General features: G+C 43.0%; 1 protein-coding gene across 10 annotated transcripts in view; it reads right to left on the bottom strand.

The window, feature by feature from the left end:
- Positions 1–25,241, bottom strand: part of LHFPL6 (LHFPL tetraspan subfamily member 6) — a 273,997-nt gene that overhangs the window by 229,715 nt on the left and 19,041 nt on the right. For 4 of the 10 annotated variants that reach the window (XM_027116442.1, XM_027116445.1, XM_027116443.1 and 1 more), the window contains one exon: positions 11,532–12,106. In XM_027116442.1, the coding sequence (XP_026972243.1) occupies positions 11,532–11,916 (385 nt within the window). In that variant the 5' untranslated portion in view covers positions 11,917–12,106. Of the gene's footprint in view, positions 1–3,834; positions 4,337–6,902; positions 6,978–10,927; positions 12,107–12,467; positions 12,549–12,724; positions 12,905–13,544; positions 14,559–25,241 lie in introns of those variants that run through there. The other 6 variants (XM_027116448.1, XR_003434790.1, XM_027116449.1 and 3 more) reach the window with 6 other exon arrangements.

Raw genomic sequence — 25,241 nt, 5'->3', positions numbered from 1 at the left:
TGCCCACCTAACCTTCCACCTTGAAGTCCCCCCGACCCAGAACCACAAACTGTGGATTCAGGAGATGTTCTTTGGTGGACATCCTCCAGGCCCTGTGAGATGTATGTATTGAGTAGACTGCCAAGCAGGGCAGTTGCTGCCAGCCTTAGCCAAACTCGGCTGCAGACCCTGCGTCCTTTCTCCTGGGTCCTCAGCACTGCCGACTGATCGAAAAAGTCAAAAGGGCCAGGTATAGGGACAACAGGAGCTCCGGAATGTCTCACTACTGATCAAATTCCTTCGGAAAATGCTTTCGCATTTGTTGGGGAGTCACATGACCTCCTTGTCTAAGCAGCGGCAGGATCACTTTTCTTCTCCTCCCTTCTTGCTTTACCTTGATAAAGCAAGGATTGGCTCTGCCTTGATTTCCTTATTTTCCCTACCCTCAAAGTCCCTCAATAAGATAAAGTCTCACCAAACTGCACTTGGAGTGCTTGGGCTTTGCTGTCCCCTCCTTAGACTCTGGGAAATGGAAGAGACAAATGTACTGGGTTGGCCAAAAAGTTCATTTGGGTTTTTCTGTAACATCTTTCCAAACTTTCTGGCCAACTCAAAAGATACAAAACATAGGGTGGAAATACAATCAACGTGATTTGGCAAGCCCTGTCTGTGCACCTCCTAGAAGGAGGCTGTGGTTATGAGCAGCAGGACGCCCACAGGAGGCGTGGTTTATGAGGCAAGGTGACTATAGAGATTATCAAAGAATTGTCTGAAAACCTAAGGATTATAATTTCCTATTTAAATCAGGTAATGCAACCCCTGAAAACAAAACAAACATACAACACACATGAACAGCAGCAAAAACGATGTCCTACCACACACTCAACTGTAGAATACAGTGACTCCATTGTAGGTCCAAGAAGAGAACATGGGAAATCCTACATCCACATCCAAGACAACGGTGCACATATGTGGAGGGGGAGAAATAGTACGGGGAGCTTGGACTGTTACGGGGAGCCGACTGTGGCCAGGAGTGAGAAAAGGCTATACCGACTTTGACCATGAACCTATGTCCCCCTTTCCAGCCACATGCACAGTGGAATGCCATGGTCCCGTAGGGAATCCTGGCCTGCCCAGTTCCTCCCAACATTATCAGCTACAATCTGCTACCCATACGGAAGGTACGTTCATACACTGCAGAGAGGACCAACTGGGTAATCTTGTCATAAGGTAACACTGGGGCATGAGTTTTAGGAAAACTCTGGGGCTCAGAAGTAGAGATAAACAAACACTAAGAAAGTCATGCCTCATACACAGCAACTCTCACCAAGGAGGAGTATATCAAATGAGGACTGGATTTCATCACAGAATCTTACTATTTTAGAGCTTAAAGGCACATTTCTTTTTTTCAAAGATTTGATCGACAAACATATGGAAACTGTAACTTACAATGGAATGACACAAGGACATTTCATGTTTCATGGCCTTTAATGCAAATGACTCATGGCACATAAATAATAATCACTGATAATATTAACTCATAGGTAATAACCAAGGGATAACCAGTTTCCTTTCTTGCTCTGCCTTATTATGCAGCTGTAACATGACTAACATAAGCTATGCCAGGAATCAATTAGGTCTCCTAACTAAAAGATTCCTGTACTACAAGTAATGGACAGCAATGTTCAATTACAAACATGTTGACAATAACACTTATTCTTTATAGATAAAATAAAGGTATGATTGAAAATGTCAAATTTTCTATGAAAATAAGATGTATAAAATCAACCTTACATCTCCTTATGTTTATGTATTTGCACACTTATTATTTCCTGCACTGTTAGGGTGAGAAAAGGAAAATATCTGTTTGTGAGAAGCCAGTGAAGTTCAATGACACGACACTGAGAGTCACTTTAGGTGTCATCAAGAATGCTCCTCTTAGAAGCCCCCAGGTGCGCTGAGCAGTCAGTAACCCTCATTTGCACACAGGTGAATGTTAAACAGTTATAAAATTAAAGATGTCTACATTGTAATTTTATACAGTAAGTTACATCTACATACTGTGGTAACAATGTTTATTACTTTTTTAAATGTTTCACTCTGTAAATCAAAACAGAGCTGCTATAATTTATGTTTTCTTGTTTCTTTTCTAATTTTCTGAGGAACTAGGGAAAAAATGCCTAGTTTTTTATATACACGGAAATATAAAATTACTGAGACATCATTCATTTCCTCATTTATTCATCTAAAAATAGGAGCAGCAAAACCCGTTTGCCTCCATCTCAGAAATGTCTTCAAAATCGTTTCCTCTGTATTCCCACAGCTTCGATGAGGTTCTCACCATCTCTGGCCAAGCCTGCTGTAACAAGCCTCTTGCTGCCTTCCCTGGTTTTGTCGTTTCCCCAAATCAGTCTTTACTCCTCACTTGCTACTGGATTATATAGTTCCTAAGTCAATTTCACCCATAACCACTCAAAAACTTCATTTAACTTTAGTTAAGTGTAGAATTCTTACCACAGAATATGAACAGGGACCTTCAGACCTGATCCTCTGTCACATCACCTCTGCCCCCTACCTTAGAGTATGCTGCCATTCCCTGAATTCCCATCAGATCTTTTTACAACTCCTTGGCTTTGAGAATTTGACATTTCCCCTGCTCGAAATCCCAGGGAGCCTCTGCTCATCCTTCTGACTCAGCTCAATAGAACCTCTGCTATGAAGCCTTTCCAAACCCCTCCAGACACAAGGTCCCTCCCTTTCCTGTGCTCCTACAGCATTTTATGCACACTTCAATGGACCCTGGGCATTTTTAAACATCTGAGATTTATGCCTATTCACCAACCCCCCCCAAAAGTTCACAGTATGACGTAATCTGCCACTTGGCTAAGGTAGGAATTTGAATTATATGTTGTATTTTAGCCAGGGTCCAGGAAAGCAGAAACCATCCTAAGTATTTCAAACCCAGAGGATTTAATATAATACAGGAAATTGGTTACACAGATGACAGAAGAGCTAAAACGCCAGACAGGAGTTAAAGAGGTGACCCAGAAACTGGCATCAGCAGAAAACTGCTACCATCCATGAGACTGGAGCGATGTTGGGGGGAAGATGGCATTACTGACGACTAGAAGAACCGGACCGTGTGACTAGGGGAGGATCACGACAGTGGCTCCTGATGGAAGCTGGGACCGGGAAGGGCTGGGCTTTCCAGAAGGAGGGACAACTGCTGCCGGAGATTCTGCCCAAGGGAGAGCTAGAGAGGGAGAAATACCCTGGCTTCTCCCGGACAGCCTCCCATCCTCCAGAAGTGCCTCCCACTGGCTGCATCTACCCAGATGCCAGGTGTCGAGGCTTCTGGGAAATGCAGTCTCCTGCGATGCCGGAGAATGACTGGCGCGCCGTGTGAGGCTGGTGAGCATCTCACTTGGCAGCTGGACAAGCCTCACCAGCCGATCACTGTATGCAACGGCGTGGATGTCTGCATCACGAGTCCTTCGGGTTGTGACTGTACTTCGCATGTTGGTTTCCTCCAGAAGGCTGTGAGCTCCGCTATAGCAGGGACCTCATCTCAACTTGCATCCCAGCACCCAGCATGGTATCTGACATATAGTAGGCACTCAATAAATACTGCTAAATGTCCATAAACACTAATTCCCTGCATTTATAACATATTTTAACTCAGCATTTCCTCAAGTTTGTTGTGCTGCCCATTAATTCAAAAAGATGCTGTTGCCTGTAACAGGTTAAGCAGGATGCTGCCATTCCCAAATGAGTCTGTGAAACACAGGGCTAAACAAATTAAGCTGGTCTCTTGGTCCATTCGAGCTGCAATGACAAAATACCACAGACAAAGTGGCTTAGAAACAACAGAAATTTATTTCTCCCAGTTCTGGAAGCCGGAAGCCTAAGATGATGGTGTCAGGGTGGTAGGGTGAGGGTTCTCTTCTCCTTGTATCCTCACACGGCAGAAGGGGCAAGGATGCTCTCTCAAACTTCTTTTATAAAGGCATTCATCTCATTCATGAGGGCTCCACCTTCAGGACCTAATCATCTCCCAAAGCCCTCACCTCCTAATACCATCCCGTCTGACATTAGGATTTCAACAAATGAATTTCGGGGGTGTCACAAACATTCAGACCACAGCAGCTTGTTTCTTTATTGCAGATAATACAGTTCATTCAGAGGTTTCAAAATGTGCTTGAAGACAGAGATGCAGAATTATGCAACATCTTTTCAACGTATATGACTATGGAACACTTTTATCAAAAGACTGACATTACACAGGGACATCAGTTAAGGGGCCATTGCTTTAAGTGTCTTCACATTTGTGACATTTTATTTCTTCTTTGAAATAGTCCTGTGAGGTACAGAATAACAAGGTCACACTTTTCAAATAAAAATGTTGCTAATAAATAATTAAGACTAATATATCAAGTATTAATCGAATATACAAGATGTCATTTACTATTCTAGTCACTGTAGGGATAGAAGCAAAATGTAAATCTTAGTTCTTGTTCTATTTGAAGAGATAGGACATACAAGAAAAAAAGAACCATAAAATGGTACTTCCTTTTTATCCAACAATATTTTTATATGTGTTTTAGTACATCACGGTATCTGATGTTGCCTGATTACTGAAAATGAGGCACATGGAAGGTAAATTATTCACTGAAGTTATAAGCAGGTCAGTTCTGGACCTTACATTAACACTTGAGCTTTATGAATTCTAAAAGAAAATCACTAACTGGTATGATGTCTATCATATAAAGAAAAGAAAGGATAACTAGATTCCCCAATAATTAGTCAGCAATATCAACGCACCAACACTGGGGTATTGGGGTATGAATCCAACCTCGTGATCTTCTAAAAATGACCCTTCAACAGTCCCTGGGAAATCACCAGACTCCTTTAGAGGCATCTAGCTAGAACTCTCTGTGTTTCTATCATAATATTTTATTGATCAAGGTTGACAAAGTAGAACATTATCCTTCGTTTCTAAAGAGAGACACAAGGTCCTTGGTTTTGTTATTTAAGAAGTGTGTCCTCACCAAATGAACCTACCTACGAAACAGAAACAGACTCACAGACATAGAGAACAGACCTGTGGTTCCCAAGGGTAGGGGGGGGAGGGATGGAGTGGGAGTTTGGGGTGAGCAGATGCAAACCATTATACACAGAAGAGATAAACAACAAGGTCCTACTGTATAGCACAGGGAACTGTATTCAATATCCTGTGATAAACCATAATGGAAAAGAATATAAAAAAAGAATGTGTGTGTGTGTGTGTGTGTGTGTCAATCACTTTGCTATATAGCAGAAATTAACACAACATTGTAAATCATCTATACTTCAATTACAAAAAAAAAGAAGTGTGTCCTCTAAAATTAACATTATCTTCGGTCTTAACAAAAGATTACTACAAGGGCTTCTAACAATGGGGAACTTTCACTAGGGAACTTATACTAGAAAACTTGGCCAGCGTGTATTAATGAGAGATAAATTCTTCTGTCACATAATTTTTTAAAGACAGCATATTTGCTTTGGTTGGAGGTTTTGGCATTCTCCCCTAATGGCCTCTCTACTGCATGTTACCTTATTAACATTAACCTGTTTTGAGAATTGGCAAAAAGTTGCTATATCATATTACTTCAAGTGGTTCTATGGTACTACAAACATAAACTGGGGACCAAAGAAACAATAAAAATATTCACCTATGTTAAGAGACTTACTATTCATAATGGTCAGAAATTCTGAATTCTACATATAATACAAGGTGGAATTTCAATTAACACTTTAATTTTATGATGACAGCATTCACAGCTCAACACGTAACTAATGGGATAACTCTGGGTGTCGCTCTCTAAAATTCAGTGTTCACAGCTGTTTAAAAAAAAAAGAGAGCGAGAGAGAGAGAGAACAAATTACCTGCCTCACTGGGGTGAAAGAAATGAGAACTGAATATGTTCCAAGGATCACTGGTCCCTTCAGGGAGCCAGTTCCAAATTAGTTAGGGAAACACTTAACACTACACTTAATACTATACCTTCCCCACGCCCCCAGGAGATTGGTATAAGCATTGACATACTCCAGGCTCTGTGAAGTTCTGCTGTAATGAAATTTATTAACTTTCCATAACCAAGTGTTTCTCCAATCTACCTGTTCCCAAAATGATTCTGCTTTTTCAATACCTACTGGTACTCCCTCCGGAGCCAGCGCTCCCCAGAACACACTTGAGGGTGATGCCTCATGAAAACAAAAAAGATGAATTTCAATGACCTCCAGGAATAAAAGTTTTGAACTTAATGCTGTTTTTCTTTCTGATTGTAAGCAACACACACAACAAGACACCCTTGCCAAGCTGGAGGTAGCTGCAGAGCTCAAGTACCGACAGTGTCACAGTGATGAGTTTGTTTGGAGAGCAAACTGGATGCATTTCGTGATGCTACCTATACAGAATGAGGTAAAGCTCTCTTGAGTGTGCGTTTAAAGTTTTTCTTTTAGAATTGGTTGTGAATTCACATGCCTCAGTTGGTTTTCCTTGTAACTGAAAATACGTTTTTTACAAGGCAACGAACCAATCTGCAATCTATGTCTTAGTGAGGTTAACCAGTCCAGACAGACCCTGGCCTCAGAAGGATCAGGCTACAGCTGTGTTAGATGGTGGCAACAAAGGAAAGCAAGTTAAAAATCAAACGATTCTCCTAAACTATGGCACAAATGAAACTACCTATGAAACGGAAATCGACTCACAGACATGGAGAAAAGACTTGTGGTTGCCAAGGCAGAGGGCGGGGAAGAGGGTGGGAGAGGGAAGGATTGGAAGTTTGGGATTAGCAGATGCAAACTAGTATGTACAGAATGGATGGACAACAAGGTCCTACTGCAGTAAGATCTTTACGTCTTTCAGTTAGCCAATTCCTTACCACAAATCCACTGAGAATGTATTAGAGGATGTATTAAGGTCTTATTTTGAGTTCTCCATCTGTCAAATCTTGTTTCTGGTATAGGGCAATGATAAATAAAAAAATACATATATAATATATAAATGATCATTATGATGTGTATATAATATATATTAAGAGAGAGAATTCCAGGATAATTTTCTGTGTCAAAAACCAGGATATGGGCTTCCCTGGTGGCGCAGTGGTTGAGAGTCCGCCTGCCGATGCAGGGGACATGGGTTCATGCCCTGGTCCGGGAAGATCCCACATGCCGCGGAGCGGCTGGGCCCCGTGAGCCATGGCCGCTGAGCCTGCGCATCCGGAGCCTGTGCTCCGCAGCTGGAGAGGCCACAATAGTGAGAGGTCCGTGTACCACAAAACAAAACAAAAAAAAAACAGGATAGATCGATGTGTTCAGTCAATACCAAACCACAGAGATGGGGTCTTTTTACAGTCCAGTCAGAGAGGTGTAAATAAGATCATGATAAAAACTAAACATTAACTAAATTCTGAATGTAAGCCATCTACCAGAAGTCACATCTTAAAAAATACAAAATGATGAACTTAGAGCAGGGTTCTCAAGGCGGTGGTCTCAGAACCAGCATCATCTGGGAACTTGTTAGAAATACACATTATCAACTCCCCTGGCCAACCCCCCAAAACCTACTAATCAGGGAGCCGCCCTGGGTGGGCTCCAAAACTCTGTTTTAAAAAGTCCTGAGGGTGACTCCGATGCATGCTAAAGTTTGAGAACCACCGGCTCAGAACTCAAGGCCGCTTGCCTGGACTTTATATTGTAAGGTTAGAGGGAGCTGAAGGAAGCAGGAGGAGCTTGTGATCTGTGAGGCGCAATTTAAAGAGGAACAAAGAGAGCTCTGCCTGCCCCCCCAACTGGCCCAAGAAATGGCTCGATTTCTTAAAATTAGAGCAACTTCTTTCAGTTAAGACACTGTCACTAAAAAGCCACCATGCCCATTAATACGCCAACACTTACATATCTTATTCCTCAGCTGTCACTTGACAGAGCCTGGATATGAAGGAAAGCACGATGGGACACACCATACGTCAGGTCAGGTTCAAAGTGCAGCAAGGGGAGAAGTCCCAAGCCCTCACCCAAAGGGATGAAAGACAGCCCAGGTGGAGCCCTACAGTGAGGGGACTCTGGAGAGGCAATGATGCTTTCAGCACAGAGACAGGGATGCTCTAAGAAACACTCTGTCATCATCACCGTCTTGAGCAGCATGTAACCATCAATTAGTTGAGGAGATGGGTCTCCCCTGGCTTCTCAGGACAGAGCGGTATCTACACTGGGAAGGTAGTTGTTTGCCACTGATTAGTAGTCTACACTCATTTTATACATATATGTGACTCACATCCAAACTAAATGTGGAATAATACCAATTTGGGACTCTTTTCCATACCCCGTCCTTAGAGCGCCAGCAGTTTCCAAAGATGAAATCTACAAATTCAGACCCTGACAATTGCAAGCACCAGTGGGCAGAACTTAAGATAGCCTTAATATGTCTTTACTGCGTTCTTACATGCTTCGCTTACAGAGCATGTAAGTAAGATATTTTACTAACACGTACGTCAAAAGTTTGGTATGAAGTTTCAAAAATTCTGTTAAAGTACTTAATGACTACAACAGTATTTGAAAGCACATGATTTTGTGTTCCACAAACAAAAACAACATTACAACCTCTATCTTCTCATAACACCATTATCAAAATCTCTGCATGTTAACATTTTTATTATGCGTGATATTTCTCAAAGGCTTTCTACATGCCTTTTAAAAATTCAATTGAGGGTAAAATTCAACCCAGGCTCGTTTTTAAAAATTATGACCACGACATGACTTCAAATATAAGATGGAGATGGTGGCAATTAAAGTTTATGCTCAAGTTACCACAAGAAAGGCAGAAGTCATTGATTCCTTGAAGTATTTCTTTTATAGGTAGTAAATGTCCATGGACAACAGTCCCATTCTGTGTTGTTCCACCCGTTTACAGGTGACATTTTGACCTCTAACCAATCACAGCAAGACAATTCAAAATGAAGGTTGACACTTTGTCCTTTAACTAGTTCCAAAGTACTGCAGGGGTTTTACTGTCTGATGTTACACCATATGTGTAAACTCCAGACACAGCAGGCATGTTTAAGTAGGATGCCTCTGTACTTTGCCATTATCCTGTTTCCTGTTGTTCTGGAGCAATCCTAACTTTAGCTAAACATAACCTTTCTGGGTGAATCATTTTTAGTAGAAGAATCCGCCTTATAGCAGAGTGCCCTGCACTTTGACTGTATTTCGGAAGCATGGCCATTGACGGAATTCATAGAACCCAGTGGTTTGGTATTTTGCAGTCTTTATGAAACCCACCCATTTTATGAAAACTTTCATAAAATAAAATTATTTACCACTTTTTCTTATGAATAAAAACTCAAACAATTATGAAATGAACAACAGGAGTAATTCTTTCTGAAGCATTTTTTTGGTCAACTGGTCTATCACTAAATGGTAATGTTTAATGGCAGATTTTTCAAAACCTTTTCCGTAATTCAAGTTATTTTTTAATTCTAAAATGACTACTGTCTTGGGTAATGGGAAGTATTTACTTACTCGGGCCCTCAAAAGGCTCGAATCAGAAAAGCCCTCTTAGGTTTTACATTCAGAATTAGTTTCTGCCAGGATTTGAGGAATGCTAATAATAACCTATATCTTCAGCTCAATGTCAGTAACTCTTACCAAACCAGAGTTCATGAAAAGCATATACTAAGGAAAAAACAGTCCTTTAAAAAGTATACATAACTTCCCCAATGGCCTTTCCCCTTGAGTTTTATGTAAAGTAGAACATTTAGCTCTTTATAATTCCCTCAAATCTATAAATCTCACCAGTCTCAGATTTACTTCCTGTTGCCTTCCTTCATTATACGTTTAAAGGTAATCAATAAAAACTGATTTCTCTTTGTAAGCACTTTCCTGTTCTGCCAGAAATAACAGTAGTCCCTGCCCTAAAACGAAGAAGAAAAGGAAAAGGAATATTTACCAGAAGAGGAGAAAAAGAAACCGCCCCAGTGTTTTTCCTGAGCCAAGTGAAACACAAACAGCAAATCAAGTTTATTCTTAAAGGAGAAAAACCTTAAAAATATTCCTGGCATTAGTCCTATTCTTCAAATCTGTGGTATCAACAAGTTTTTAAATCTGGGTTTGTATTTCCACTCTCTACAAAAACCTCATTATACTGCCTAATAGCTTTACTGTACTGTCTTTCTGTAGGAATCCACACATCACACGCAAGACTTGTGCTCAATGCTGAACAGTGAAGCAGTAGAGGAAGGATAGTAAGTCCCCCAGCTTGCCTCCTAGGGCAGAGTGGGATGCAAGACCAGCGGGAAAAAACAGATGAGAACAAAGTTACATCTGGTAAGGAAATCAAGAACTGCAAACAACGTATCTCTGACTCAGAAATGCAAAACTTTCAGCCACTTGAATTTTTAGCACAAGAATTTTCTGACCCAAAATGTTACTTGAAGGTTTTACATTAAATCATCTGAAATCATCTGTTGGGGTTTCTCCAATATAGACTCTACTCCAGAACTCTCCATTTTTAATGTTTTTTCTTCTCCTGCATTTTTCAGCGAAGACCATGAGAAAACACCCAATGAAAGAGCAACAGACTTTTACTTTGTAATGAAGTTACGAATACATTTTATACGTTTTCCTGGCTTCCTGTTTTCTTGAATTCTGTACTATCTACAGAGGTTGTCCTATTTCACCAAGGCAGACTATAAATCACACGAGTTCAGCCCGTCAGGTTGAAAAATGGAGGTGAAAGGCACAGCAGAAAATACATGAAGTATAATTAAAACCATATGACCAGAGATATTGAAGCAATACTTGTTGGAGGCAACCCAAGTAAAAATCAAATCTTTCCTAGTGTTAGTGAGACTGGCCAGTCCCTTTGAAACAAACACACATCACTTGCTAAATACTTTTTTTTTTTTCTCTCCTTCACAGCAAAAGCACCAGGAGAAGTTCAGCCCTAACAAGGTACTGAAGCCTATCTTTGTGGCATGGTTAAATTCATAGTTGTTCATGTAAAACTGATCTCTCATTTAAAACAGTCATCATTTATTTAGAAATATAGTTTAAGATGGGGCAGGGCTCAATTTTACATCCACCAAAAAGGATAAAAGGCTTATGATGACAATGTTGAATCAAAAACCTTTTCTACTTTTCTATGAAGGGTTCATCTCCTAAGACCTGAGGATTCCAGAAAGACACAGATACTGTAATTGCTTGTTGCTGATCATAAAGAGCCAGCAGCTATAAAATCCAGACCGTCTCCTGGACTACATTATAAACAACCTAGACACTACTGCCTCACAGATGTGGTACTGAGCAGGCCAATGATGTCCATGTTTAAGGATGTACAGAATTAAGAGCTCTTGAAGTTGTAAAGCATCTTTGACTTTGGCCATCTGTCCCCAGAGCCTATGTCCCCTGAGCGTTCCAAGGGTCAATTACCATAATCTCAGTAGATAACTGGAACACAACTTTCAATATTGCTTTGGGGTTCCAGTAAACAATGTAAATTTAGCGAAGTCACTTACCCCCCAGAAACTGAATTCCTCCAGCCACTCTTCCCACTGTCCGGGAGATGAGCTCCGACACACAGCAGCCCATGAGGGCGGTGAGCGCCACAAGCAGGAGGAGGCCACAGCCCAGGCCTGTCACGATGGTAGAAATCCTCCATTCTGTGCTGGGGATGCCCTGGAAGGAGGCGTAGCGCCCACATTCCTCCACCATCACCATCATCTGCCGACTCTCATCGTGCATGGGATACGAGCACCTCCGGAAAGTACCGAAGGACACAGGCTTGCCCAGCTGAGATCCCCAGAGCCAGTAAGGCATGAAGAACCCCACGCAGGAGGTGGCAGCACAAAGAAACGAGAGCAAAGCCCAGATGACCCCGGTGCAAGTCAGACTGGATGCCATCTTTCACCAGACGGGGCAAAGAGGACCCAAAGTAACTGTTCTGGGTCTGCAGGAGGGAGTGAAGGTGTGAAACCACCGGGGACCCACAGGTAATCCACAGTTCTGTGATGGGAGAGTGTCTATTAACAGAACGGATCTTCAGTCCTACTGGGCATCAACTTCCCATCCTGTGCAGTAAGGAAGATGGTCCCTGGTAAAACCATAAGAAATATTAAAAGTTAAATGTTTTTAGAAACGCGATTAACACCGATTCAGTTGGTCTACAACTTTCAATTAATAAACAGTCAAAGATGCCTCCATACTTCAAAAGTGAGAAGAATCCCTTCTCTCTATAAACTTCTCCGTAATTCAAATGTTGTCAGACTGCCTCAAACCTTTTTCATGTCTTTATCTCCTATAAATGTCCTCAAATTAACTCATGCACTTAAAGAAATGCATGACTTCTACTTGCCAAGCCAGTGAATTCATTTCATATACTCACATTAAAAGTAATGTAGCATATTTACCGGCAGTAAACATAATTCCGAATGTTATAATAAAATGAACCATACCGGGGTTTGTTCAGTTGGCTTGCAAGTTCATGCTCATAACTTGTCACAACTTCTCTGTGTCCCTTTAGGTGCATTAACACTCTGCACGAGCCCGAACAAAATAACTAGGATCACAATTACACACTGCCCAGGCATACAGAATGGATGGAACTATTAGACATCCCCAGTCCTCATTCAGTAGCGTTTGTGAATGCCTTCAATCTCAACTAGCTTCTAGTGTCAACGAAAGAAAGCCTGCGTACGGCTTATTTTCATACCTGCAATTTTGATTCACGGCCTCCAATTAAATTATTGGAACCATCTCTACTGCTGAACGAGTGTCACTATCTAATCTGAAAAAGAATCCACACCTGCCAGGACTCTACATCGATCCCCAGTCATTCTAGTGATTCCACGTGCATTCACTTCCATACCTCCCTCCCTCTGAGAGAGTTCCAGAACCACTTCCCACACTCTTCACAGAGAACGCAGAAGCCCAGAGCCACGCACCCCAGTTCCGTCCCCAGGACTCTTTTAACTCCAGCTTAACGTCACCCACCCCCTCCTTTCCCAACCCTCGCGCCTGCCCTTTCCTTCCCACCCACCACCCCATTTCCACCCCAGTGTGTCACTCCAGGGGAGTTCCGGCTACTTGTTTGTTTTTTTAAATCTTGTCAACTGCGGTCAGCATCAGCATTAGCGGCTGAAGTTGGTCTGCTGGGCCCGGAGGCTGGGGAAGACGGGTGGCACGGGGACGTGGGGTGGAGACCGCCCTCACCTCGCGCTGGGGCAAGGCGCCCCGGGGTTAGCCAGCCCCCGGCAAAGGCCTCCCCCACTCCACCCCGAAGACACACAAGGATCCCTCAACCCCCAAAGCGGGAGAGGGGCGTTTTCCAGCCGGCTCCGCGCGGAGGGAGCGGATGAGGATGGGCAGGCAGCACCCCCCGGAGGCAGACGCCAGCAGCGGACGCGGCGGGCAGGGAGAGCCGGCCGGCAGCCCAGCTCAGGAAGTCCGGAGCCCGGGAGCAGCCCAACTCCGGCGTCCGGAGAAAAAAGGAGCGGAGCCCGCGCCCCGGGGCAGCCGCGCGCGGGACTCACATGGCTGGCGGGCGGCGGCCACCTTCTCTGCCGGCGCCGGGGCGCACTCACAACTTGCTGTCTCTCCCGGGCGGAGCATCCACGGCACGCAAGACCGTCCTTCCCTCTTCGCCGCGGTCCCTAACAGCCGCGGAGCCCCCGGGCCCGACGCGGGAGGGAGAGCAGGGGCCGGCAGCAGGCGGAGGGCTCCGGGAGGACGCGCGGCGCCGCCACCCGTGCAGCCCCGCTTCCCGCGGCTCTCTGGCGGCGGCTCGGGCGGAGCGCTGTGGCCGCGCGCGGGGCGCTGTAGCTCGCGGGCGGAGGGGCGGATCTGCCTTTGGCAGGCGAGGCACGCAGCGCCTCCTCCCCGCCGCCGCCGCCCGGCCCTCCTCTCTCTCCTGTCCCCTCCCCTCGCGCCCGCCGGGACTCGGAGCGGACGCGGCGAGGGCGCGGCGCGCCAAGGCCGGGACCCTCCCGGCACGCGGGGCGGGGCGGGGGGCGCGGCCGCCGAGCGCCGGGGTCTCCTCCCACCCCCTGGGCGGCTGTCTGGGCTCCTCCAGCCCCGAGTCCTCTCCCGCCTTCGTGGCCCCGCGACTCCTTCCAACGCGAGAGTGGCGGAGGCAGAGACCGAGAAGTATGGGCGAAAGTTGCTCGTCCTCTCGGGTGCTCGCCAGGGGCTTGGAAGATGAAACACGCTCCCTGCTTGTTTTTCGGGGGTCTGGTATTTGGGGTTTAAGCTCCGGTCTCCGACCGCCTTTAGGAGACGGAGATGGAAAGGAACGCCTCAGAGACTGGGCGCGGTGACCCTTTTGAGCTTTCAGGAGCTCTTGGCACGTGGTCACTTTGTAAGGGGGTGAACAGGGCCAGTGTGGGCGTGGGAATGAGAGGCGAGAGCAGAGAACCCGAGGCTCAGGGATTCCGTCAGGCAGCCGCCTTCCCAGCCAAGCCAGGGAGAAAGCAGGGGGAGATGACAGCGAGCCTCCCCCAAGAAACATCCTATTCAGGAACCTCTCTCGAAGCATTTCTCCCTGTCTGTCCCCCTCTCTCCTCCTCTTTCTCTCTCTGTCTCTGCCTCTCTCGCTCTCCCCCTCTCCTCTCTCTTCCCCTCCCCCCTTTCTCTTCCATCCCTCCGTCCAATCAATTTTGCAATCAATACCGCCATTGAATTTCTTTACTGAGAAACACGGATTCTGATTTCCCCTCTGGACTTAAGGGTTTTTTTTCTTTTCTTTTCTTGTCATTAGCGCTAACTTCTCTGGAAATTTAGAGCTACATTCAGTAGACTGTAGGTCTCTGCTGAAGACGGTATTTTAAGAATTCTGCCATCTGGGAATAGCAGTTTGTGAAGTAGCTACTTCCTCAGTACAGTTTGTGCTTTTTCAAAGCAGTTGAAAGTTAATAACTGGGTAGGTATATATTTCATAGTAAATTTTCAAATTGTACCCTTTTAATTAGCTATGGTAGAGTACTTTTTTTTATTATAGCTGGAGATGTGCGTTCTTTCATTATTATTTTGAAAGGCTTTGTGTAATTAGTTCCAACCCTTTATGAGGTCATAGACCTTTTTAAGAATATGGTGAAACGGATAAGCCTCCCAGAAAAAGAAAAAAATGCACAGTAGTATCAAGTTTTCTCACAGTGGTTCTCAAGGGAGAGTATGACCCCTCCCAGGGGATATTAGGCAAGGTCTGGAGATATTTTTGATTATCGTGAACTAGAATCTGGTGGGCAGAGGTCAGGGGTGCTGCTAAACACCCTACAAGGCACAGGACAGACCCCCGGAATTATCCAGCCCCAAATATCAGTAGTTCTGAGGTTGAGAAAACCTGTTTCAATAAAATGTCCGATGGTTCCCTGTTCCCCTGCATCCCTTCCGTGATCAGAATCCCTGATCAAATGCTCTGATTTAAGTTATTTTTATTTGTCTTGTACAAGTCACTGGTTAATGAGTTCAGTGACTGTGTTAATAATGATTGGCCTGACTTTCTGTTATGTATCATGACCTAGTTATTACACAGAGCCTTCAGATCTGTATCATGTATAGGTAGAAGGTATGACTCCATAAAGACAGAATAATGAGAATGAGATTGGGACTCACCCTCCACACACCCACTGTGGATATTGGTCTAGGACACTTTCTCAATCTGGAGTTTGAAGCACCGAGATGGCTGGCTGAGATTTAAGTCCTGGCTGTGTCTCAGTCCCTACACTAAGTCTTCTTAATAGACTATTTTATCTAGTCCTCAAAATAAAAGCGGAAAAATATGAAGGAGGTACAATTATTACTTTACAGAGAGGTTAAGTCATTTGGCTGAGACCTTACAGCTAAAGGTGGACTTCAAAAAATATCTCATTATCTGCATTCTATTAAACAGAGTAAATGCTATTGAGATTCTGCCTAAGATGAAGACGAAGACAGAGGAGGAGGCTGGTTGTTTTCTTTTTTAATCTGTCGGGAAGCAGTATCAATTACTCATGAAAGCATAGTGTATTACATACTAGGACTCAAATTTCTGACTTAGAGGAGTGAATTTGGACAAGCGGTGCCCTTTCTGGGCCTAAGTTCTCTCATTTGTAAAAAGAGGTTGGAAATAGATGATTCTACCTCATGACTTCTAGCATCATGATTATATAGATACTGTTATATTTGAGAAGAAGTTTAGGGTCATCTAATTTTGTTCAAGTATATAATTTTACAGATGAGGAAGCAGAGGCTCAAAATCCTTCCAGTGTCTTACCCAGAGCTGAGCCTCGAATCCATGTACCCTGATCTCTCATTTCATTCCACCGTGCAATTATCTTCCCAAACTACCGAGCCATCTGTGTTACTCCTTGAGTTCTTGTTTGCATACTTCATAGGCAAAATGCATTATACTATTTTTTAAAACGCTTGCATTAAATTTGCACCTTCAAAAGGATCTTTAAATTACTTCCCAGCCAGAAGTTCTCACATAGCAAATGCTGCTTATACCTCTTATTCCAGGTTTGAGTTTCTAGCATGTTTGGATGGTAGTCCCATTAAGTCATAAGATGAGATCATGAATGTAAAAACATGTGGAAAGCTATAAAGCATCTATGACAATACTCTTGGTTAGCTACCAAATATTAATTCCCAATCCCTCTTTCTTATTCACTAGATACTTTGGTGGCCACATGACCCTATTCTAGACAATGAATCAGCTGAGGAGTCCTCTAGGGAAGACTGTATTCTCTGATTAAAGAAGGAAGCATGAGAGAACAGTTCTCTCAGCATCTTGGCCGCCTTTTGGACACATTATTGAAAAATAAAATGCTTAGAGTTGTGGCAGCCTTTTTGTAAATACGAGGAAAATCACAGAAAAAAATCCTAGCACCCTAAGATTGTGGAGCTACTCACCTTTTGAATTTTTTAGAAGTAAATTATAGACTGTAAGTAGATTTAAGTCATTGTTATTTTAAAATTTCTACTTTTTAGTATCTGAAAGCATTTCTAATTGATAAAGCACTGTACAGATAAGACATTTGCTCAATGATTAAAAAAACACACATTAGTCAACGCTGTACACCAGTGCTTGGCAATAGAAGATAGATACTCAATAATTTGAACATTAACTGAGGGAATTCATAAACAAATGAATATTATTGTGATTGTTTTCCTGTTCTAGTGTGGCCTACAGAGTGGGTATTTATCTTTTAAACAGAGAAAGTGTGCTATGTGAAATTAGGGAAGGAGTATGATAGTGAAATATAGGAAACACCATGAATCAATAACTGCTGACCATCGGAGATTGGTTGAAAAGGGGCTTCTTCAGTTCACATATGTGGCAATCACTATAGTTTGGCTGATACAGTGTCCTTTCCCAACCCTCTTCTTCCATACCTTTCTCTCCAATCGAAGCAGTGAAAGCTAAAATCTTCATTTCCCAGCTGGTCTTGAAATTTGAGGGGCATGTGACAGTGCTGGCCAATGAGAGGAAAGTGGAGGGATGCTGGTCCCATCACATCCACACCCTCTTTCTTCAACCTTAGAAAATGGATGTGGTACACTTTGTAGCACAGCAGGCACCTTTCAACCACGAGGTGAAAAGCATTAGGACAAAGCCCACATACTAAGAATGATGGAGTAAAATGGTGAGTCTGGATCCATGGTATCTTCCTTAGGCCGCTACATTATTCTCAGACTTCCCTTAGGTGAGACCAATAACCAACCCTTAGCTGTTTAAATCTGTGATTAGCAATAAATAAATACCTGCTAGACTATTCAAACTAACTGTTCTCTTGCAGTCCAAGAGCTAGCAACACAGTTAAGTGGATTAGAGCACGGACGCTAAGCAGAGCAGAGCAGAGAGAGGGCAGAACGATGTCAAGGGAGAATTCATTCTCCAGCAATCGGTGGCTGCAGTAGGCAATTCCTCATCTATAGCATGTATTAGAGAAGATGGACCCTCCTTACAACTTGGCAATAGAAACAGGAATAGCTATGAAGACAGCTGATAAAATGTCTCCCCTTAAAGTCTTAACTTTGAGAAATTCAAGGAGACTGAAATTCTAAGCATTATAAATGGCCTGATACAGGGAGGTACACCTCAAAGACAGACCAGCAAGAGAGAGATGCAGGAAGATGTAAGATGCAAAAGAACTAGTGGATAACGAAAGGAGAGACTCCATATAGAGCCAAGGAAGAGAGATTTTCCTTAACTGTTCCTGGCTGGGGAGTTTATCAGTTTATTATCAGAAAGGATCATTTGTTTCTCAACAGAGGCTGGGAGATACCCCAAGAAATGTTCCACTAGCTAAAAAACTATAATCAGATTTTTCAGCCCAGAAACAGCAAACGGTTAAAATAAGTAGAGACCATGGTAAGTTCTTCATTTTTTTTTTGCCATTTCCTTCCTTCCTAAACTACCCCTTCCCTTCATGAATGCCTTCTTAAAACAGATTTAATGAGGTATTGCTATGGTGTCCATCTTATTTGTAGGGAAAAAAAAAAATCTCATGGGACAAGGGACCTTTCAGATTTCCTGGTCTCCATTTCAAGTAGTCTCTGGATGAGATCATGGATTGCTTTTAGGATGATTATTCTTCCATTTGTATACATACATTTACCACAGCCATCCTAACATCCTGTTGAAGTAAGGTTGCCTATTTCATTTTCTAGGACAGAAATAGGATAGGATAGGATGTGTTTGATAGACTTGAGACCCCTCTTCCCTGTAGAAATTGCATATGTCTCGTTATGTACTATTTCTAAACATAGTGATTTGTATGACTATATTCCCCAGAAGCTCTCATGGAAATAAGATGCATACAGTCTGTGGCCTGCTCCCAGAGGTGCTGTCTGCATTCTTTTTATGAATTAAAGTAGCATACACATTTTAAATCAATAACTCATTCATAAGAAGAAAAACATGTGAAGTGTTAAATCACATTTAACACAGCAAACACTTCACATTAAACCATCAAAATGAGAAATGTCCATAATATATTTTTGCTACATGACCCAGTATGCATTTTAAAGCAGTGCATAATTATGTTTAATACTGAATCAGTGTTATGCTTTTGCTACTTTTAAATTATGCTTCTTTTTTCTTCTGGTATCAAAAGTCATCTCAGGCTTTTTCAGTGTTACAACTATGTTTTCTAATTTTTAAAACTTTTCCCAGAATATGTAGAAAGAGGAATATAACAGTCTCCATAGAAACAGATAAAAATTTTGTGTATATGTGGATAATAATATTTTCCACCAGTGTCATAACTTCTGAGAGAATTCACAAAGATTTGTACTACAGTATTTTAAAAATCTTAAATCCCACCCTCCTTCACCAAAAGAAGATGCATTGCAAGGATTGAATATACTAATACAACAGTCTAACAGAAGAAAGACAAACTTAAATGCTGAATTTGGTATTATAATACTAAGAGGGGTTAACAAACACTGATTTTTCTAAAGTAAATAATTTCATATTACAGAAATTGTGAAACGGCAGAGGGGGAATGCCTCTTCCCCAGTTCCCTGGATTTCCTCAGGAGAAATCTAGCTGAAACGTACCCGGCCTCTCCCCACTCATTCAAACCCTTGGGGCAACTGGTGTCTCCAGGGAGAAACCACGTGCCAGTGGGCGTGGTCAGGGCTGCTTCTCTCTTGTAGGTGAATCTCCCACATGGGAGACCTGCCCTCATCCACGTTGCTGAGAAGAGAGGGTGGGTGAATCTGCTGAGTTCTGGGCTCCATTAGCAGACCCTTTGCCCCTCACTAAGCCACATCCTCCACTTTAGCCTTTATCAGTAATAATCATAATATTTTAGTCTCCATCTGCCTCTTTTTCCCCCTCAGTTTGTTCAGATTGCAGCTGGGGAAGAAAAGTGCTATTTATTGGCCCCCGTGAGAGACCCCACTAAGAACTATCACAAACTGAATGTGTGCATGCTTAAATGTTACTTAAATATTACTATTTGGTGACCAATATGCCAGCAACACCAGGTCTTTACTAATAGGGATCAAGGAGAAAAGAAGGGAACTAATTTTCAGCAGTTAGCATTGAGTCAAAAGGCCAAAGACTGTCTCTTAAAGGCTGTGCTTGGTTGAGTCGCCAACTAGAGTGAAGGGGTGGATGAAAAGAGAAAGCTTTCTTGCCAGTGATGTCTCTGAAAGATCAGTGTCTCCGTGTGTTAAAAGCAAAAGAGCATGGGCAAGGTGACAAGAAACAGAAGATATAAGAATAAAAATAGAATTAAGAGCAGTGTACATCAACCATGTCAACAGGTAGACATTAGAAGCGGTCATGGGGGTAATAAACAGCAGAGTTGGGGAGAGGAGACGGGGAGAGAGAGGAAAAGAGGCTGGGAAGGGGAGAGAGGGAGAGAGTGACAGAGACAGAGGGAGGGAGGAGGAGGGGGGAGGAGAGGGGCAGAAAGAGAGCCACACAGAGAGGGAGGCCAACAAAGAGTGAGAAGACAGGTGTTCTGTTTCTGGGTTTCGGTTCTGTTTTGCTTTGTCTCCTGGGAAGGAAGGATAAAGAACAATACTGTATCTTCTACCTTGAAGGCAACACAGGATACTTGCCCTGTCTGGTGAAGGATGGGAAAAATATGGATCCCGTGATGCAACTGCTACTACGAGGGCATTAATGTGTCATGAGGAGGACATGTCCACTTGGAGTGTCAAAGGGACATTCACTATGTCGACTGAAATAAAAACGCACGATGTAAGAGCTGTGTATTTCAGGTTTATTTGGGGACTACTGAGGACTATATAGCCCAGTAGACAGCCTCTCAGAGAGCTCTGAGGGACTGCTCTGAAGAGGTAAGGGTGGGGGGGTTAGTGTATATGTGATTTGGGCAAAGGGGGTACATGCAACCAAGCACATTTCTGCAGAAGTTTGCTGCTAGTCACAAGGAATAGACATCTTAGTTAATGGTTTCAGTGCTTTTCTAAGTATGGGAAGATGCAAGAATCCAGGTTCACACAAAATCTCCCCTGAAAGTATCTGACTACCTGAAGGCCTGCTCTACCAGTTTTTCCAGAGCACGGAGTGCCTCATTCCTGATCTCCACCCTGAACTCCTTTCAGGGTGTGCTGAAGGCCAGTGACTGCAGTGGCCAGTGCCTTCATTCTTGTAGAACCAGATGGCAAATGACATGTTTTGGTTGTCAACTATATGCAGGGAGATGATGAGGTAGACCTGGCCTAAACCAAACATAGTTAACTCTTAGCATAAAAGTATTTTCTGGTTTGTGGACTTCTAGGTCTTTAATGACTCTTCATTCTTATACCCATTCTCTGCCGTTGGCTGAAAGGCTAAGCTTAGCATTCTTACCACAGGTTAAGTAAGCAGGGAATAAAAAAGGAAGCTTGCATCAATCAGTATTGTTTTTGTTATTTGATGGTTTAAAAAAATATGAAGTTTCCTTACAGAAGGGTTCTAAATAATATATGTAGACACCCCCGCCATCTCCACTCAGGAGGCGGAACTTATCCCCTCCCCAACTCCGTGGAGGGTGGGTGGGCTCAATGTCTCACGAAGAATGAAGTATGGAAAGGAAAAAAAACCAGTAACTTTCCAGTGGAGAAGCCTGACAGATAACACCTTAACCAGGTGACCTAGATGAACACTACTGGCCACGTGTGGATTCCAGTTTCCCCTGATATGATGTGACCAAAGCACACTTCACTTCCATGGTATTCTCTCCAAAAACCCATCACCCCACTCTAATCACACCCGACCAAACCATATTGGGGGACATTCTACAAAATTCTACAGATCAGTTCTCCTCAGAACTGTCAAGGTTACGAAAAAACCAGGGGAGGCTGAGACACTGTCACAGATCAGAGAAGACTGAGGAGACGTGGTAACTAAATGCAATGTGGTCTCCTGGATGGGGATCCTGCAACAGAAAATGGGCGTCAGTAGAAACACTGGGGAAACCTAAATAAAGTCTGGAGTTTAGTCCATAGTAAGATGCCAATGTTGGTTTCTTAGTTTTGACAAATGTACCACAGTATGTAAGATGAAAACATCTGAGGGGAAACTGAAACTGGATGAAGGGTATATGGGAATACTGTCTTCTATCTTTGCAAAATTCTGTGCAGTTCCAAGTAGTCCAAAATAACAAATTTATTTTTTTTAAGTATTATTTGTTGTATGTCCTTTTCTACGCTGGACGTTCTTGAAGACGACGCTTCACATTTGAAGAACACGTCACACGTGAAAACACGTTTTCGTGTACCTTCATCTAAACTTCCATGGCAGCCTGCAAGGCAGGCAAGATGGGATTATCTCCATGGACAGTGTAGAGTTGAGGCAGCAGAAATTAAGAGTTTCTGTCCTTCTGCAAGTCACTCAAGGAGGAAGAAGAAGAGCCAGGACTCAAGCCAGGACTGGTGGTTCCACCTCCAGGACTCTTTCTATACCTCATAAATTCCTCACTTTTAAATTCTAGTCCTAGTGGTTCTGGGCTTCCCTGGTGGTGCAGTGGTTAAGAATCTGCCTGCCAACTCAGGGGACATGGGTTCGAGCCCTGGTCCGGGAAGATCCCACATGCCGTGGAGCAACTAAGCCCGTGAGCCACAACTACTGAGCCTGCACTCTAGAGCCCGCAAGCCACAACTAGAGAAAACTTGCACGCAGCAACGAAGACCCAACGCAGCCAAAAATAAATAAATAAAAATTTAAAAAATAATAATAATAAATTCTAATCCTAGTGGTTCTGTTGGGCGTGATTGATATGAGATTGTTAGACTTAACGTACTCACGTTATCCTGACCCCCCTGTGTGAGGATTTGAGTGTGGAAAATAGCAATGAATGCTATAAGAAAAAAAACTGAAATGGGAAAGAATACGTCAAAGTTCCAATATTTACTCCCAGACTTCATCATGAAGTAATAAAGTTCCCTCCGCCAAGAAAAATCCCTCTCATCCTTTAGGGATTGGCTCAGGAATTACTTTGCGAGTCTGTCCTACGGGCTCCCCACTGCATTCACGGTGCACACGTCTCCAAAGTCTGTACTTCTGTAGCACTTTTCACTGCTTCTTTTGCTTGTTTCTTTGTTTGGGATAAACATTAGAAATATACATTCATATTTGTGCTACATATAAAATGACTCTCCCATTTCTCCTTTTCTTAAGCCACTTTTTCTATCCAAATTTAATCCTCAAATTTTATTAATTTAATCCTCATTTTTCTTTTCTAGCCAAATGGCTCATTGTGGATGGGCATGTTAAATTCCTTAAGTTAAAAGTCTCAAACTCAAATGTCTACAGGAACCAGGGAAGGAGTATAAATGGGTAAAGTAGATCCAAGCATAAGAAGAGTCAATTGGCCTCTGTGTCTCTATTTTCCCACTTTTAAAAAACCAACAAAAATGGATATTTTTCTACTATAAGAAAAATGGTACTTGATGATGCATGGTAACTGACATTTGACCTCAGGATTTGTAGGGGAACAAGAGAGTGATCTGGGGACTTCCCTGCTGGCACAGTGGTTAAGAATCCGCTTGCCAATGCAGGGGACACAGTTCGATCCTTGGTCCGGGAAGATCCCACCTGCCCCGGAGAAACTAAGCCCGTGTGCAACAACTACTGAGCTCGCGTACCACAACTACTGAAGCCTGCACGCCTAGAGCCCGTGCTCTGCAACAAGAGAAGCCACTGCAATGAGAAGCCCACGCACCACAACAAAGGGTAGCTCCCGCTCGCCACAACTAGAGAAAGCCCGCACACACAACGAAGATCCAACGCAGCCATAAATAAATATATAAATAAATAACTTTTTTAAAAAAGAGAGAGTGATCTGAATTGTGGCAAATAGGAAAGTTAATGCTTGAGCTAGAGATGCTCTGAGAATTATGCAAGATCCTTTGAAAGACTCAAATGTTGCCTTGATTATTCCTTAAGTCTACCATATAGAAGCAATCAGAGATGCTGTCAAGCACTTAAAGGTCCCACAGAGAAGCAGCAAGGTAACAGGAGGTGGGAGAACGGAGGACAAATTCCCAGGCAAAGATATGACATTGTCATGTCGACTCACAAGGTCAACTATGGGCAAAACAATGACACAGACTATACTTTCTAACCTTCCCAATTCTCCATGTCTAGTTTGGGGCGTCTCTCTTTCCATAAAACGTTCACTACCCTGAGGTAAGGCTGCCCCAGCTATGCTCAAGCCTTCTCAGGCAAGTCCAGCCCCTTCCATTTCCCATTCTTTGTGGCCATTTCCCATTCTTCCAAGTTCTCTCAGCTGAAATTCTATTGGAATAACATTACCTCTTTCATTGGATGCATTTTAAGTAGGACTCTATGTCTATGATGTCGAGCAGTTTTTCCTATGCTTCTTGACAATTAAGTATTCTCTTTTGTGAATTTTCTGTCCAAATCCTTTGCCTAATTTCTATTAGGTTACATACAGGGGATTAAACAAATAAGTAAATATATTAGGGCTAACGAAAACTAAGTTTCTTACGGTTTGAGAAGGGAGTTACAATCACAGAAAGGAAGAAAATGAAAATGAATCCTGTGTTGTTGATTGGAAATAGAAGGATTGAAGTGAGGTCATGGTTTTCGGTATACATAGATGGATACGTAGACATCTGTGTAGGCAGGGAAAAGTATGAGATAAGCCTGCAATATATTATTATGACAGAAAGAAAGCAAATACTCAGTGATGGAATTGTATTAAGATACCACAGAAGCCAGTTTGGATAGCCTTCCTCAGGTCAAGTCTAAGACAATAAAAATAAATAACAATAGCAATATTATGACTCATTGAATAAGATAAGAAACTATGAGTCCTAAACAAACAAGCAAGTTTTAAACTTGTTTGAGGGAATTCCCTGATGGTGCAGTGGTTAAGAATCCGCCTGCCAACGTGGGGGACATGGGTTCGATCCCTGGTCCGGGAAGATACTACGTGCCGCGGAGCAACTAAGCCCACGCGCCACCACTACTGAGCCCGCGTGCTACAACTACTGAAGCCCACGTGCCTAGAGCCCGTGCTCCGCAACAACAGAAGCCACTGCAACGAGAAGCCCGTACACCTCAACGAAGAGTAGCCCCCGCTCGCCGCAAATAGAGAAAGCCTGCACGCAGCAACGAAGACCCAATGCAGCCAAAAATAAATAAATAAATAAAAATAAATAAATAAACTTGTTTGATGAGAAATGGGATATTTACATAGTTTCAAATTACTTTCCATGAAACACTTATTAATGGAAAGGAGAAAAGCATCATATTACAGCGAAGA

Source organism: Aethalodelphis obliquidens, unplaced genomic scaffold, assembly GCF_003676395.1.
Source record: "Aethalodelphis obliquidens isolate GAN/ISIS:26980383/991018 unplaced genomic scaffold, ASM367639v1 scaffold16, whole genome shotgun sequence".
Lineage (NCBI taxonomy): Eukaryota > Metazoa > Chordata > Mammalia > Artiodactyla > Delphinidae > Aethalodelphis > Aethalodelphis obliquidens.
Note: the sequence above shows the minus strand (reverse complement) of the source record. Positions and strands in the feature narration are given on the sequence as shown.